General features: G+C 41.8%; 1 protein-coding gene across 1 annotated transcript in view; it reads right to left on the bottom strand.

Annotated features, from left to right (window-relative positions):
• LOC149257830 (protein STRUBBELIG-RECEPTOR FAMILY 1-like) overlaps positions 1-10,748 on the bottom strand; it is a 71,224-nt gene extending 60,476 nt beyond the window's left edge. The window contains exon 1 of the mRNA XM_089388728.1: positions 10,613-10,748. Coding sequence (XP_089244854.1) covers positions 10,613-10,748 — 136 coding nt within the window. The remainder of the gene's footprint in view (positions 1-10,612) is intronic.
• Positions 10,749-18,564: the final 7,816 nt, after the last annotated feature.

The raw sequence follows: 18,564 nt of genomic DNA, 5'->3' as shown, positions 1-18,564 counted from the left end.
AGGTTTAAATTCTTTTGATTTTTCCTTTAAGAACTTATTTCATTAATACAAATTCTTAGTCTTGTGTGTAAATATCATAACTAGAGAGATTAATCACCTCTCTCCCTTGATAATCTTACATTCCATTGTAGAAGAAGTATTAGGTTTTTTTTTGCAGGTTCCAGGAGGAAGGACAAATGACTACAAGATAATGGTGTCTCTCTAAGAGACCAATTTGTTTCATAAGAGGATGATCAGCAACAAAGAGGAAATATGCTGATGCAAAATTAGATCCAAACACTTGAAAAAACTTTCAGCTACTATTGTTTCCATCACATCCATACTTCATAATAAACCATTCACCTCATTTCACTCCATATTTTCCATTTACATTCACATACACTTTCCATCTCTTTTTATCCATTCATAACCCACAAATAAAAGCAAGAGGCTCATTCACATGCTTATTGCCCATTGCCATTTCTACTCTCCATTTCCATCTTCCATTTTCATCTTCCATTTCTTGTCATTTTCATTTCGCAAATAAGCCCTACTTCAATGCAAATTATTGAGTCCATAGTCCTTTGAGTCTAAGTTCCTTGTAAAGACACCTTAAGGCTTGCATGCCTTAATGGAAAGTTCTCATCCTGACAAACAATGGGAATACATTAATGTCCCTTATTCGTCAGATCTTCTAGGTGACTCGGCATCGGCAAAATCATTCGTACCTAGCAAGATGTGTTTGGGCATCTTGACTCTCATTGTCATCAATGGTGAGAGTTCTCGTGTTGATTAGTGGCATCCATTAATGGCCACTAAGTCAACAATTTCCTACTATGTTTGACATCAGAACATCTTTTCACATAGTAGGAATTGTGCCAATGAGTTTTGAAGACATGAAGACTATTATTTTCAGCATTTTGGAGCAGATTCAACAAGTTTTAGTAGAAGCAATAAAAAGTCATCTTAACTCTTTATCCATGACTCCTCTTGTTCAGCCACTTGAAGAAGAATATGATCAAAATTTTGCAGCCACCACACATACAACTCATCCATTTCAAAGGGTAAGTTAAGGTACGTCATTTTCTAACTTTTGACCATATAATTCCATAAAAAGCTAAAATGATAATTGTTGGAAAAACATTTCTCTTCCTCATTTCATAAAATTGCCAATACCATCAGTTGGGGGGGGGGGGGGGGGGGGGGGGGGGGAATACATTCATATTAATATCTTGTCATGGCCATACCATACTCAGGAGCCCACATACTTCCAACATATATTAACTATTACATTATTATTATGAGCATACAATGGCTTCTGAAAAAGTGCTTAAAGGATAAATTGGATACAAACAAAATCATGGTTGTCAGACAAGAACCAACCATCATGCAATCCAATAAAGATATAATTTGCAACAATAATCAACATATCATTATGAAAAGTTCACAGATAAAAATAGAATGCAAAAAAAAAAAAAAAAATGTTGTAGCACAAGAACCAACCATGTTTCAATTTAAGTAAAACACTTTGCAAAAATATGAAGTTATCAAATGATATCATGCAAAGTTAAGCCAAAGCTCAAGGATCAAAAGAGTTAATGTAATATATATTGCATGAGGACATGCAATAGCTTCAGTTGGGGGGTATGTTGAGTCTTGAAAATGTCATTCATTTACATTACACTTTCACTATTATGTCCATTATTTCACCTCCATTTCACTACTATGTCACCACATTCATCCCACTTTCATTATCATTGGCTCTGATTTATGTTTTTCCAAATTTTTTTAATTCTAAGCTTTTTAAGTGAATTTGTGGTTAAAAATTAGAAAATAATGTGCATATGCTTATACCTAACAAATGGGTTGAGATTGTTGACATGTGTAGGTTGAAAGGAGACTTCTAGAAGACCTTTATGTGGCACTCTAAGGCCAAATTCGAATTTGAATGGAAAGAATCATGGGATCATGAGGATATGTGTCACATCTCCTAATTATATTGTAACTCTAAGAAGACATGTGTCTTATCAGTTTCTATTTTGATTAGGACTCTAGAGGTAGAAGGAGAGATTCATGGACTCTCATTAATGAGATGGCTTCTCATCTTTTTGTATAAATAGGAGATCTCTCTCCTTCATTTTTTAGTTCTTAAGTCTTAGCTTGTTAGTTCTTAAGCTTGTTAGCTTGTGAGATGGATTTTGAAAGATTTGGAGAGCTTTGTTGTACTTTGTAATTTTGAAGAATTTGAATAAAGCTTTGACGTTCTCAACATGGAAGGAGATGTGAAGTAGATGTCATGGAGCATATTAGAATGTAAGGTAGAGTAGATTTCATTTTGTAATTTTTCTTTTATTTCATTATGTCATTTGATTGCTCCAAGTTTGATAGATTATATTTTCCATTCATGCAATTTTAATTCATGTAAGTGTGTTCAACCGGTTGATTGTAGATTAGTTTTTTTTTTTATGTTTTTGCATCAACTAGTGACATGAGATTAACCTCTCTGCTAACTTTGCTTTTCTTAGTTTTTTTTTTAATTCCATTTCTGTTTTGATTTCAGTTTTCTTTACTTGCTTTGTTAGTTAGTTTAGAAATCAACTTGCTCATATCATTGACGGTTACCTCCGAAAGCCATAGCTAGACTACTGGCGAGGGATTGAATTATGAATGTGTGATTTGATTTTAGTTTTACTTTTCTACAATTAGATATCAGATTGCTCATGACATTGATGATTACCTCCAAAAGCCATAGCTGGACTACTGGCGAGGGATCGAATTATGAATGTGTAATTTGATTTTAGTTTTACTTTCCTTGCAATTTTTTATTTCTTTGAGTGCAGTAGCTTAAATCGCTTTTCTATATTTAGATAGCAGTAGAGATAATAGTTTCATGATCAGTAGTTCATTATTTACTTGTTTAAATAACAACACATTTTCCATTCTTCTTCAAGCATTACTGTCATCACTAGTACATTCTAAGACCTTCTGAAGTGTTATGTTCTGGAAATCATTATAGATGACATAATTGCCTTAAAATCTCTATCCATACTTGTCTTCTAGAGACTTAGGAATATGATTTCCATTTGCATTAGACACTTTAGGAGATCAACAAGAACAAAACTCCAAAACAAAACAAAAACTATAAAACAACGAAGTAATAAAAAGGTTAACTAAGCACATATGGTGCACCACACTTCATCAGTTTATGATACTCGGATTGATAATTTATGTAGAGAAATTTAAGACATTAAATTGACTAGACAGATGTCTTCCGTTAGCATCCTAGTGTTGTTGGTTAGGCACCAGAAGGCTCGGTGTAGCACAATAGAGCCACTTGTAGGATTGATATGGATTCTCTCACTGTCAGCGTGTGGTAGGTGAGGAGGAGACCTTTCAGGAACCCACACCAAGCCCGCGGTAGGCAAGGGTAGTCGGAGCGCCTACCTCACAATGCCTGGAATTCCTTGTCCGAGAAAGGGGAATGCAGAAAGGCTAGAAAGGAGGCTTATCGGTATATTTCCATGGGACCAAATATGCACGGAAGAAGCTTGAGCCAACAATAGAGTTGGAGATATTTGTGGGGTACACTGATACACCTCACAACTATCGGGTGTACTTTCCGACCAACAGGATGACAGTGATTCGCAGGGATGTCAGATTCGATGAGGAGAGCCATGTGAGTTTCCCTTGAAAGGGAGCTTGAGCTACATGAAAATGAGGATCTTTTAGCTCCTAAGGTTGATGAACCTTATATTGATGTGGAGAAGCCACATGCAGAGGATCCAAGAGTGGATACATCCACTTAGGCAGAGTCTTCCAGAGAGGGAAGAAAGCACACCAAAGAGGCTGACAAATTATTGGATGATGCATGGGAGAATGTGGGAGCACCCACTTCTCAGTGTAGGAAGCGTTTATCACCTAAGAGGTACACTGGATACATGGCTCTTATGGACGAATGTGTTGTGACAAAGCCATCTTCCTTTAAGGAAGCAGTGCAGCAGCCGATTTGCGTTGATGCCATGGTGGAGGAGTATGACTCCATAGTTCGTAACAGTGTTTGGGATGTGGTCCCGAGACTGGAGGACAAGTCAGTGGTGAGCTCCCGTTGGATTTACAAGGTAAAACAAGATGCAGATGGTAGTGTGGAGAAGCATAAGGCTAGATTTGTGGCTCGTGGATTTTCACAAGTAGAGGGGATTGACTATGATGAGACCTTTGCTCCTGTTGCAAGGTACTCATCAATCAGATCTATATTGACACTATCAGCACATATGGGTTTGAAGATACATCATATGGATGTGAAGACAACCTTCCTTAATGGCATGATTGAGGAAGAGGTGCACATAGAGCAACTTGAACGTTTTGATACCTTTGACCATGAGTCACATGTGTGCCAGCTCAAGAGAGCGTTGTATGGGCTGAAGCAAGGACCCCATGCCTGGTACACTAGGATAGACAACTACTTCACCGGGTTGGGCTTCACTAAGATTGAAGTGGATGCAAACCTATACCACATAGTGGTGGAAGGTAAAATGTTGATCAATGTACTTTATGTTGATGATCTCATACTAGCAGGTGATGATCAACTAATCAAGTCTTTCAAGGAGAACCTTGCAAGAGAGTTTGAGATGAAGGACATGGGACTCATGCATTAATTTCTTGGAATGGAGGTATGTCAGGGAGATGGGTATTTGTTTGTGTCTCAGGGAAGGTATGCCAACTAGATACTCATGAAATTTTGCATGGAAAGCATCAAACCCATGGAAACTCCTCTAGTAGGTAACTGGAGGAAGGAGGATGCTACTTTGGTAGAAATAGTGGCGGCTATTATTTACAGGCAGCTTGTGGGTTCACTCATGTAATTGGTGAACACACAACTGAATATGTGCTATGCAGTTAACCAACTAGTCAAGCGATGGTTAGGCCTACCAAGCTATATAGGAAGGCGACAAAGCATGTGTTGAGATACCTCAGGGGAAATTCTCACTATGGATTATGTGAGTGAAGCTTCAAGGCTTCATCGATGCATATTGGGCAGGGAGTCCATCCGACAGGAAGAGCACATTAGGTGGGATCTTCAATATTTGGTTAGTGGTAGTTTCTTGGTACAATAGGAAATAGAGATCAGTTGCACTTAGTTCGGCAGAGGCAGAGTACATGGCTGCAAGTCAGGCAACATGTGAGGCCATCTGGATGAGGAAGATCCTAGTTGGTTTATTTGGTCAGCGGATGATCCAACTGTGATTTACTGCGATAATCAAATTTGTATCAAACTCTCTGAAAATACAGTTTTTCATGATCGGGCCAAACATATGGATATCCAATAATATCATCTTAGAGATTGTGTATTGGGGTGGATTATCTTGTTAGAGTACATTCCCACGGAGGAGGAAGATGCTGACATTTTGACAAAGGCATTGTCAAGATGTAAATTCGAGTTTCACAGGGACAGGATCGGGGTAGCTGATAATCCCTTTCTTGCTGATAGGGAGTGTTGAGAAATGGCAACAAAAAATTCCCGTTTAATTTTTCCTTGAATTAAACTGAGAATTAAAATTGAATTATATTCTCATAGCAACTTTTAAATAGTTAATTAAGTTTAATTAACTTAATTAGCATAGGAATTTCAAGTTGGAAGTCTTTCTGTAGTAATTTATATGTTCTCCTTAAGTTTTATGGGTCTAATATGAGTTTAAATTGAGTTGGAAATTAGATCACTCAGTTTACTCAGTTAAGTTCAGTTAAATCAGTTCTAAATTATTTTTGGAAATAATAGAGGACTAATAGTAAGTTGGTGCACTGATGCATCCACTATTGCTACTCCAGTTAACTGAAGATTTCCTCATGAGAAACTCATGCATGTCAGTTCATAGAAAGACCCAGTTGAGACTAGAGTGCAGGGACGGTGTACTATCAATGGTATTATTTGCTAGAGTGTAAATATCATGCATGCATCATAGATTGATCCTATGTTTGGATTGCGCAACTTTGGAAGCATGAATTCCCTTTAAATACGTGCTATTCATCCTAACAATTACGCAAGAGATTAGGAGCTTGGAGACCTACAAAATAGGCTAAGGATTTAGCTTGAGCTAGCTTGTGAGCTGAGAGAGTTGAGCATACTTGTGCGGAATTGTTCTAGTGAGAAAAAGCTTTGTATAGTCACTCATATTTCTGATATATGCAATACAAATAGTGGGGTTTTGAGCAGTGGCTTTCCCCAGATACATCTTGTGTTATGTGCCATTGATTTATCTTCCTCTTGTTCATATTGTTTTCATCGATCTATTGGCTTCTGCTTGTTAAAATTAGAAGTAGATTCTTGTTCTGTGCTTTAGTAAATTGCATGATCTTGTGAATCTTCATGATTTTCTACATCATAAAATGTCTTAATAAACCATGAACGTTGGCACAAGCCCTGGTGTTGATCTGGAGGTCTACTGGACCTTTGAGACAGAGCCATGGTCAAAAGGACTGACTCAAGGAGATCAATGCAGAAGAGAAACTTGTTTTTAGGGAAATAATGGATATCTCCATTTGATACATCACATAAGGTCAAGCCAAGGTTTTAGTCGAGCCATGGAAGAGATTGAAGGAAGGATTGAAGCAATGTAGGATGGGACAAGCCTAGAACTTATAAGAAATAACAAGGCATGCGCATCCTTAACTGATCAAAAACTTAGATGGGGAGGCTTCGCAATGGCACAGTCATATTTCCCCTAACATGATTATTCATGAGAGTATTGACATTTCCTGGAGGTGGAACCCGTAAAGGTTAGCCTTGACGATTTTTATGGGAATAAATGGGGACCAACCGGGACAAAACTGACTTGGATGATCTGGCGGACACTCCAACCCAAAATCTCCACAATTGATCAGAGGTGGACCCTCATGATAGGTCGGCCCACTTAGGTTCACCCAAGAACATTTCTAAGGGCACAGGCGAAGGAGAGTCAGGTTAGAATGATAGGATGATGTGGAAAAAGGACGTGTGTCTGGTGGTGTTTCAACTGCATGGAGGGTTGGCCCATAGTCCACATAAGCCTGGAGGTTTAGCCCAAAAAGATGATGGTGCTCTAAGAAGTGTCGGGAACACAAAGGCAGGATGAGATCACCTGACATCACCCTAACGGTCTTACGTCAAAGAAAAATTGATGCAGAAGAGTCCATGGCGTCGAGTAAGGCCTAGAGGGATGACATAAGTGGGTGCATGGCATGGCCCGCACTATTTCAATGATGCTATTTGTCGGGGATTGAACCACCTATCGAGTGAGGCCGACGAGGTGACCCCAGAGGAATAAAGGAGCACAAAAAAGGAGGCTTCATGGTAATAAAAGCAGGATGATGTGGGTTAGCATGTGATGGTAGCAAGAGAATGATGGAAAACCAATGGGAGAGGAGGCCATATGACCCCACCATCCATGAAAGCTGGGTAGTAGGGCCCTGTCGTTAAAAATGGAAGCTCACGGGAGTGCACCAGGAGGCTCCCACTGGAATGGCATGGGACGATTGCAATGACCTTACACACAGGCCTGTCAAAGTTCCCAATGGTGGAAGGAGGACCCATAACAAGGTCAGCCTCACACTACGACCCCTGGAGAAATGAAGAGGCAATTTAAGAGAAGGTGTCAAGATAGTTTAATCGGGCTAATGTGGGCAGGTAGCGGCAGTAACTAGCAGTTACACTACAAACCAATGAGGAGATAGAAAGGAGGGGCCCACTCTCCATGTAAGCCCGGTACATGGAACCCAGGGAGAACCAATTGCACTGATTGGGCAACGACGGGAGATGGTAAGCAAGGTGATGTTTCCAATGGGACCCACCCGGAAGACATAGAAGCGTTTTTGTTTAAAGGCATTGGGATGACGCGAAGAGAAGAAGTTGTTGAGTTTCAGCAGGCTTAGTGAAGTATGCCGATATATATCTATATATATGTGTGTGTGTGTTGATATACATCTAAAAGAAAAAAATGGGGACCAGCTAGGACAAAAATGACTAGGATGAGTTGGCAGACACACCAACCCAGAAGCTCTATGATTGGTCAGACGTAGACCCTCATGACATGTCGGCCCACTCAGGTTCACCCAGGAACATTTCTAAGGGAATAGGAAGAGAAGAGTCAGGTTAGAATGACGGGATGATGTGGCAGAAGGAAATGTTTCCAATGGTGTTTCAATTGGCTAGAGGGTTAGCCCATAGTCCACATCTTCCTGGAGGTTTAGCCTAAAAGGATGAAGGGATGGTGCTCTAAGAAGTGTCGTGAATGCAAAGGCGGGATTGCATCACTTGACATCACCCTAACAATCTCACTTTGAAGGAGAATATATGCAAAAGATTCAAAGATGCTGGGTAAGACATGGTGGGATGACACAAGTGGGTGCCTAGCAGGTCCCCCACTATTATCGTGATGCTATTGGTTAGGGACTGACCCACCTACTTAGTCAACCCGACAAGGTGACCTTAGAGGAATAATGGAGCATATTAAAGGAGGCTATGGGGTAATATAATCGTGTAATATTCCTAATTAGCCATGGCTAATTGGAATATTCAATTTTTGTTCAATTTTTGCCTTCTATAGTTATTTATAAATAAAAAAGTGAGGATGAGGGACATAACTCACTTTTAGAATAAAAAGTCACTTCCTAGTAGCACAACGTTGTGACTTAGAGGGGAGCCAAGGGGGCCAAAGGGGGATGCAGAAATGGAGCCCATGCAGACACATGGAGGGACTGCGCAGGAGGGAAGAAACACGTGGCAAGAGAGGAATCACATAGGAGGAGGTGAGCCTTGGGATTGAGAGAGGCAAAGGCTATAAAGGAGAGAGGAGGCCCCTCATTTTGATCATTATGGTTATGAGAATTTGTGATAGTCATTTCAACTTAGAGCACACTGGCTGTTTAGCTAGTCTGCAGCATTGTTTAGTGCATTGAGTGTTTTCGTTCAAAGATCTCACCCTTAGCCCTGGGGGACTTCGAGTGTCTGCTCAAGCAAGGTATTTCCATTGGCATTCCAACAGAATTTTCATCAACATTTCAGTAGTAGTTTCAACAGCATTTGAGCAGCAGTTTCATCAGCGTCTTTGAGGAACTACGCAAAACCCCAAGGGGGTGATTTTCGGGGGTCGGCCATTTTAGAAAATCTTTCTGGGTTTTTCTAGGTTTTTTTATTAGTCTGATTCCAGAGTTTCAACCTTTTATGAGGAGAAGAGCAGACCCAAATCCTCATTCGATTTCCAGTAGCAACAATAGCACGATAGTTTCCCAGCTGTTGGGACGCAAATCAGTGTGAGGCCATTCCAGGAAATCTTTCTGGGTTTTTCTGGGTTTCTTGAGTAGAGCCCGAATCCAGAGTTTCATCTTTTTCTGAGGAGGGGAGCAGCCTCAAATGATCATTTGTTTTCTAGTAGTAGCAGCATCGATGCAGAGAGGCCATTCTTGTCATTCTGAGAGTATTTCTTCACTTGCCTTGTGCAAGTTGAGGTGCCATCTGTCTAATCACCTCTTGTATTCATTTATTGCTCAGTATAATAAAATGGCTTAGCATTTCTCGCTACATTTCTTGTGTATCTGCTTATATTTCCGGTTTACATTATTATATGTTGTTCCACTATTATTTTATCACTTCTAGGTTATTATATCATTTGTATATATTTGTTTGGAGTTTTTGCTGGGGTTTGAGGAATATTCTGGGTTAGGAATATTACAGTGGTATCGGAGCATAGATCTAGCTCAGCCTATGGAGCTAGCAATCTATGACACCGGGGGAAAAACCCTATATCTGTTATAGAGGTCAGAGATATAGAGACACTGGGCATAGGTTGGAGAACACTTATGGAGAGGAAGATTGTGTTCTAGTGGTGGACGCAGAATAGGAGGAACCTGTGGTGGACGCAGAGCAGGAGGATCTGATGGCAGATGATGACGGGAAGAGATTTGCGAATATGCTCCTCAAATTTGTGCAGGACCTGTCGGAGGCAGAGGCCATCAAGGTGGCAACATTACATTTGGATGGCGAGGCCCAGGATTGGTGGTTTCATGGGATGGTTACACTGGGGGCACTCCACAGTGACGAAATATGTCGAGTTTACCAAGAGACTAATGGAGTGATTTGATTGGAGGGATCTAGAGCAGCATTTTGTTGAGCTGACAAGGCTCAAACAGACAAGGAGCCCAGAGACCTACATTGTAGATTCCTTGAGGGTCTCTGTGATGGTACCAGACCTATCCACGGCATGAAGGGTCTATATGTATGTTGAGGGGTTAGCAGAGCCACTTCGGGATTTAGTCTGATCCACTAAACCAGCCACACTCGAGGATGCTATTAGCAGGACCCGGGACTTACAGGATGTCCTACCCAAGACTCGGACACCTTACCCCCAGAGATAGAGTTTTTAGTCTAAGGGGAAGGACGTGAGGATTCCTCCTCAAAAGGGGAATCCAGGACGAGTATAGCTTGACGACGATGCCAGGAGGGAGATGAAGAAGAAGTGGTTGTGCTTCTCCTGTCAGGAGCCATGGGCACCAGGACATAGATGTGCTATAGGCAAAGCACATTTTATTGAGGTCTTCTTCGAGAGCAGTGGAGAAGAGGATGATGAGGAGGATGTGGAGGCAGGAGATAGGCATGCCATACAGGGGCCTTTGCCACCTCCACCACTAGTAGCAGGTGGTGCATATTTTGCACCCACCGGAGGGGCCCTTGTAGCTTTGTGAAGAGTTCCCAAGTATATGACGCTATGTGTACGAGGGACATTACATGGCCGGCGCATATCAGTTTTGGTTGACAGTGGGGTAACCCACAACTTCATCAATTTACAGATGGTTGAGCGAAGAGGTATTTAGACAGAGAGCTTCGATGGGTTTTCAGTATTGGTCCTAGGAGATCAGACCATGATCTGTGCTCGTTATGTTCGAGAGCTTTCAGTGACGATGGGCACCTACACATTGACTGACCACTTTTTCGTGGTTGATATTCCAAACACCAACATGATACTGAGTGTTCAATGGCTTATCACTCTAGGGCAGGTCGCGACAGATTGGAAGACCTTGGAGATGGAGTGGGATGATGAGAAGACAGGGATGCATGAGAAGATACGGGGACAACACACATATCCACCTCATATTTTTTCAGCTCATCGGATGGAGGCAGTCTTTCGAAAGGGAGACATAGAGTGGGCAGTGGAGCTGCATGCATCAGAGGCAGCGACTACAGGGCAAATGGTACACCGGGAGATACAGTCTATCCTTTATCGGTATGCCATAGTGTTTTGGGAGATTCCACTAGGACAGCCACCAGATCGGGAGTTTGAGCACACCATTGAGCTTGAGCAGGGCATACAGGCCATGATTACCACCCCTTATAGGCACCCCAAGGCCTATCGGGATGAGATTGAGCGGGCTATCCAAGAGTTGCTGGCTCTTGGGCATATCCAACCGAGCATGAGTCCTTTTGCTTCTTCTGTGGTGTTAGTGAAGAAGAAGGACGGTACACTAAGGATGTGCATTGACTACAGGGCCCTGAACAAGAAGACCCTGAAGAACAAGTACCCCATACCCAGGATTGATGAGTTGATGGACGAGTTGGGAGGGGTCTGTTACTTCTCAAAGATTGATTTGAGATCTGAGTACCATCAGATTCGCGTGAGGGAGCAGGACATTCCCAAGACCGCCTTTAGCTGTCACTATGGGCTCTTTGAGTTATTGGTGATGCATTTTGGGCTAACCAACGCGCCAGCTACATTTCAGTCCTGCATGAATCAGATCTTCCGTAGTCACTTGAGGAAGTTTGTGTTGGTATTCTTCGATGATATTCTCATTTACAGCAGGACTTGGGAGAAGCATCTCCAGCACATTAAGATAGTATTGCGTATCTTATAGGAGCAGCAGTTCTATGCCAAACTCTCCAAGTGTGAGTTTGGGTTGATGAAGATGTTGTATCTGGGACACATCATAGGGGTGGACGGAATGAGGGTCCATGAGGAGAAGATTAGGGCCATCAGATAATGGCCAGAGCCAAGAAACGTGACAAAACTTCGAGGATTTATTGGCATTTGTACTTACTACTGGAAGTTTGTCAAAGGTTTCTCATAGCTTGCTACACACCTGACAGATTTAACAAGGAAGGGGGCTTTCAGTTGGTTGGATATAGCGCAACAAACCTTTGATAGGCTCAAGGAGGTTATGAGCAGCTGCCCAGTGCTTGCATTGCTAGATTTCATGCAGCCATTTGTTTTGGAGTGTGATGCGTCGGGAGAGGGGATCGGCACAGTATTGAAGCAGGGAGGTCACCCTATAGCCTTTGAGAGCTGGAAGCTCCTTCCGCACGAGAGGTTGTATCCCATATACGACAAGGAGATGCTGGCCATAATGCATGCATTGGCTAAGTACTGGCAGTATTTGGTGGGTAACAGGTTCAGGGTGAGGACTGATCGCAACAGCCTCAAGTTATTTTTGGAGTAGAAGCAGCTACAGGAGAGGTAGCAGAAGTGGATCGGTAAGATCCAAGCATATGACTTTGACATTGAGTATGTCAAGGGTAAGAACAATGTGGTAGTATATTCCCTTTCAGGTAGACCAGCCATGTTGTATCTTATGAGCTTGGATACAGACTGGAGGGCTCTACTCCTAGTAGAGTACTCCAAGGAAAACTTTGCATGTGAGGTCTTGGATGGGCAGGTGGAAAATGACAGGTACAGGGTGGTCGATGAGATCATCTATTACAGGGACTGGATCTTCTTGACTGAGGGGTCTCAGCTCAAGAAGAAGATACTCCAAGCATCACATGATTCACCTTTGGCAGGACATCAGGGGTTTACCAAAACCTACAGGGCCATTAGAGAGAGGTTCTCATGGAAGGGCCTCAAGGAGGACGTACTCCAGCACATTCGGGAGTGCGATGTTTGCCAGAGGAACAAGGAAGAGATGAGCCATCCCGCAGGTTTATTACAGCCTCTTCCCATTTCGGAGGGGAAATGGGAGAGTATTTCGATGGACTTCATCACAGGGTTGCCCATGGTACAGGGCAAGGATTATATCTTTGTCGTCATTCATCGACTGTAAAAGTACACACATTTTTTTTGCCATATCCGCACACTATACAATAGCACAGGTGGCCGAGCTATTCTTCAGGCTACACGGTCTTCCTAAGACCATCGTCAGTGACAGGGACAGCCGTTTCATGGGCAAGTTTTGGCAGGAGCTTTTCCGGTTGGTGGGGACGGAGTTGACACCGAGTACCAGTTATCACCCACAGACAGATGGGCAGACAGAGATAGTTAACAAGTGGCTGGAGGTCTACTTGCGTAACGATGTCAGTGAGCAGCAGCGAGCATGGCTAAAGTGGTTGCATCTGAGGGAGTACTTCTACAATACTTCACATCACATGTCCATTGGTATGTCACCATTCTATGCCTTATATGGGAATCATCCTTTATCTTTTGTTGACGTGATGTTTGGTGATAGCAGGGCTCCTAGAACCAATATTTGGATCCAAGAGAGTCAGTATATCCTCCGAGCTCTCAAGGATAACATGGCTACATCACAGAACCAGCAAAAGTTGTATGCCGAAAGGGGTCAGGTGGAGAGGCAGTTCGAGGTAGGGGACATGGTCTACCTACGATTACAGCCATACCGACAGTCGTCACTGAAGCAGAAGGGGGCTGAGAAGCTCAAGCCCCGCTTTTATGGGCCATACAGGGTGATACGCAGGATTGGATAGGCTGCATGTGAGTTAGAGCTGCCCCAAGGTAGCAAGATTCATAACATTTTTCATGTATCATGCCTGAAGAAGGCATTGGGGCAGCAGGTGACAGTGACAGATGAGATACCACCCATGGATGATGAGGGGCATTTGGTATTGCAACCGAAGGCTATCATTGATACCAGGGAGAGGTAGCAGCAGAGCAGGACGGTCCAAGAATTCTTGGTGAGGTGGAAGAATTTGCCGGATGAGGATGCCACTTGGGAGAGTGAGAAGATCTTGCAGCATCCATCACTTCAATTGCTTTAGGACAAGCAAAATTTTGCCGGGGGAGACTGTAATATTCCTAATTAGCCATGGCTAATTGGAATATTCGATTTTTTTTCAATTTTTGCCTTCTATAGTTATTTGTAAACAAAAAAGTGAGGACGGGGGACATAACTCACTTTTAGAATAAAAAGTTACTTCCTAGTAGCACAACGTTGTGACTTAGAGGGGAGCCAAGGGGGCCAAAGGGGGACGCAGAAATGGAGCCCACGCAGACACATGGAGGGACTGCGCAAGAGGGAAGAAACACGTGGCAAGAGAGGAATCACGCAGGAGGAGGTGAGCCTTGGGATTGAGAGAGGAAAAGGCTATAAAGGAGAGAGGAGGCCCCTCATTTTGATCATTTTGGTTATGAGCATTTGTGATAGTCATTTCGACTTAGAGCACGTTGGCTGTTTAGCTAGTTTGCAACACTGTTTAGTGCATTAAGTGTCTCCATTTGGAGATCTCACCCTTAGCCCCAAGGGACTTCACGTGCCTGCTCGGGAAAGGTATTTCCATTGGCATTCCAGCAGTAGTTCATCAGCATTTCAGCAGTAGTTTCATCAAGATTTCAGCAGCAATTTCATCAACGTCTTTAAGGAACTACGCAAAACCTCAAGGGGGTGATTTTCAGGGGTCGGCCATTTCAGAAAAGCTTTCTGGATTATTCTAGGTTTTTTTATTAGAGTCTGATTCCAGAGTTTTAGCCTTTTCTGAGGAGGGGAGTAGCCATAAATCCTCATTCGATTTCTAGCAGCAACAACAACATGACAATTTCCCAGCAGCTGGGACACAGATCAATGTGAGGCCATTCCAGGAAAGCTTTCTCTGTTTTTTTGGGTTTCTTGAGTAGAGCCCAAATCTAGAGTTTCAGCTTTTTCCGAGGAGAGGAGCAACCCCAAATCATCATTTGTTTTCTAGAAGCAACAACAGCACAGTGACGACATCCACGCAAAGAGGCCATTCTTGTCATTCTGAGAGTATTTCTTCACTTTCCTTGTGCAAGTTGAGATGCCATCTGTCTAATCACCTCTTGTACTCATTTATTGCTCAATATAATAAAATGACTTAACATTTCTCGCTGCATTTCTTGTGTATCTGCTTATATTTCCGGTTTACATTATTATATGTTGTTCCACTGTTATTTTATCACTTCTAGGTTATTATATCATTTGCACATATTTGGCTAAATTTTTTGCTGGGGTTTGAGGAATATTACAAATCGAGATGATGTGGGTTAGCATGTGATGGTAGCAAGAGAAGGAAATCAAACCAATGGGAGAAGAGGCCATACAACCCGACGTCGCACGCAAGCTAGGTAGTAGCAACCTATCATTAGCAAAGGGAGCTCACTATAGTGCATCAGAAGGGTCCCAATGGAATGACATAGGCTGGTTATGCTGGCCTTACACGCAAGCCCATAAGAGTTCCCATTAGTATAAGGAGGATCCACAATGAGGACAACCTCACACTACGACCCTAGAGAAATGAAGAGGTGTTGTAAGAGAAGGTGTCAGGATAGTGTAATTGGGATGATGTGGGAAGGTAGCGATAGTAATTAGAAGTTAGATTGCAGACCAATGAGGAGACTGAAAGGAGGGGCCCACTCTCCATGTAAGCCCAATATAAGGAACCTGACATGAGCCAAACGTGTAGTTTGGGCAACACCAGGAGATGGTAAGTGGGGTGATGTGTCCAGTGGGACCCACCCAGAAGGCATAGAAGTGATGTCTTTAAAGGTGATAGGATGACATGAAGAGAAGAAATCATTGAACTTCAACATGCTTAGTGAAGTATTCCAATCTATATATCTATATATATCTATATATATATATATATATATATATATATATATATATATACACATATACATATATATATATATACATATACATATACATATACATATACATATACATATACATATACATATACATATACATATACATATATATATATATATATATATAGGAAGCAATGGGGATCAACCGGGACAGAACCGACTGGGATGAGCTAGTAAACACACCACCCTGGAAGCTCTATGATTGTTCTGAGGTAAGCCCTCATTACAGGTACCCACTCAAGTTCACCTAGGATCATATCTAAGGGTGTAGGTGGAGGAGAGTCAGGTTAGAACTACGGGATGATGGGATAGAAGGACGTGTATCTGGTGATGTTTCAATTGGATTGAGGATTGGTCCACAATCCACATAATCCAATAGATTCAGCCTGGAAGGATGAAGGGATGGTGCTTTAAGAAGTGACGAGAATGCAAAGGTGGGATGACATCACCTAGCATCACCCGATGGTTTCACCGTGAAGGCATCAGGTAAGGCTTGGTGGGATGACACTAGTGAGCGCATGGCAGGACCCGCACTATTGTTGTGATTTTATTGGTCAGAGACTAGCCCACCTATTGATTCAGCCCAACGAGGTGACCCCATAGGAATAATGGAGTGCAATAAATGAGGCTCTAGGGTAAGAGAAGCATGATAACGTGGGTTAGCATGCAGTTGTAGCAAGAGCAGGAAGGCAGACCAATGGGAGAGGAGGCTATACAGACCCACCATCAATGCAAGTTGGGTAGTAGGGCCCTATCATTAGCAAAGGGAGCTCACTGGAGTGCAGCAGGAGAGTCCCAACAAAATGGAATAGGCTAGTTGCACTAGCCTTACACGTAAGCCTGCTAGAGTTCCCATTGGTAGAAGGAGGACTCATAACAAGGTGATCCTGACACTATGACCCCCAGAGAAATGAAGAGGTTTTGTAAGAGAAGGTACTAATAAAGTGTAATTGGGATTATGTGGGCAGGTAGTGGTGGTAATTGGAAGTTAGATCGTAGATCATTGAGGAGATGAAACAGAGGGGCCCACTCTCCATGTAAGATCGATATAGGGAACTCGACGGGCACCAAATGCATAGTTTGGGCAACACTGGGAGATGGTAAGCGAGTTGATGTGTCCAGTGGGACCTGTTGTTCCTTAAGAAACCAATTTCCTGGCTGTGGGGAAAATTTGCTTAAGACATTAAAAATATTACTTACTATCACTTATTGTTTGTTGTATTCTCAACTAAAGGACCTAGAAAACTTGGTCATTAACTCTTAATACATGTATGACCAGAACATCTCAGAATGCCACTTTTTGCTAGATATAAATAATGCATGAAGAACGTTTGAAGGGGAAGTTAAAAATAATATGTTGATATTTCACAGAAACTACTATTTGTAACTCAGAAGAATTATGATAATGAGAACTGAATCATAGACAATATGTTGATCTTTCACAGAAACTACTATCTATAATTTAGAAAGGAAGTGAGGACTTCAAGTATAGGAGCACTCTTTTAAGGAATTTTAACCTTATCTACATAAGAAAATAAAGACCTGCTGCTTCATTACTATACTTGAAAAGAAGAAAACATAGCATGACACATGACAAAGAAGCTTACAAAATTATATGCAACAACTCATGGAAACTTCTGATTCTTTCATTAATCAATGATGATATCAGGAATACAGTGGCCTAGTCTCCGGGTTCCCCAAAATTCCAACCCTTTCTTAATAAATTTTCCTCTTTTTATACATTGTGGAATAGTTGTTGATTTGTGAAACTGCTCAAATTATCTAACTGCTTCTCTAACTATATGAAGTAAAAACTATTACAAATTTTACAGAGGGTAAAAGACACCTCAAAGAACATGAAATAACAAAAACATAACTGGATTTAGAAGGGAATGATAATTGTTGGCTTGCTCTGTTGATCTGCTACCAAATTCCTCTATAAATTCCCTAATGATGCTTAATTCATTTTAGCCGTAATAAAATACATTTAGTTTGTGTAATCCTGGCTTACATGGGCATTCTGATTGGCCAAAATGCCAAGAAACATATCGGATTGTCTTCCTCTTCAGCTTCGGCTCTAACCCTGTTTTTCCACTTTACACAGTGAAATTAACGCGACCTTTGATTAATACGGAACTCAAAAGAGTTAATCCTGCTTCATAAACCTGTCAAATCTGCCCATTCAGTGCTTCGTTGACTTCCATCGCAAATCATAATCAGCTCGAAAATCACTGTAAAACCTTAACTTATGCACCCTTAGGCCGCATAACTATGGAAATGTTGGACTTTGGCGTAAAACCTTTATATCTGCGCTTTCTATTGTAAACCTTTTATAATGAAAATATATGATAAAACACGCTTTTTCCACCTTCGCACAATTTTCGAGGTATACTTCCCACCGATTCTTCCCCGTCATTGATCTACACTTTTCAGATCAGACGGTCTGTAAAGGTTTCGGGCGATACATAAGCCCAGAGAATACCTGCCCAAAATGGGTGGTTTCCTCTCTCCGCCTAACTGCTACGTGTTGAATGCCGAGTGGAATCAGGTAAATTCCAAATAAAACCATCTACCGCTTTTGCTCTACCCGAAAATCTGCATTTTCTTCAGATTCGGCTTTAACACTAATTTTTGGTTTATATAGCAAAATCGACGCAAAACACATAAAGCAAAACTGAAAAGGAATTATCGCAACTTAATAAATATATCAGGTCCGGAATCCAATCACAAATCG

Source organism: Pinus tabuliformis, chromosome 6 (genome assembly GCF_031772625.1).
Source record: "Pinus tabuliformis cultivar Carrire ecotype Pingquan chromosome 6, CPIR1, whole genome shotgun sequence".
Classification (NCBI taxonomy): Eukaryota; Viridiplantae; Streptophyta; class Pinopsida; order Pinales; family Pinaceae; genus Pinus; species Pinus tabuliformis.
The sequence above is the reverse complement of the archived record's forward strand: the minus strand, read 5'-3'. Positions and strand labels throughout refer to the sequence as shown.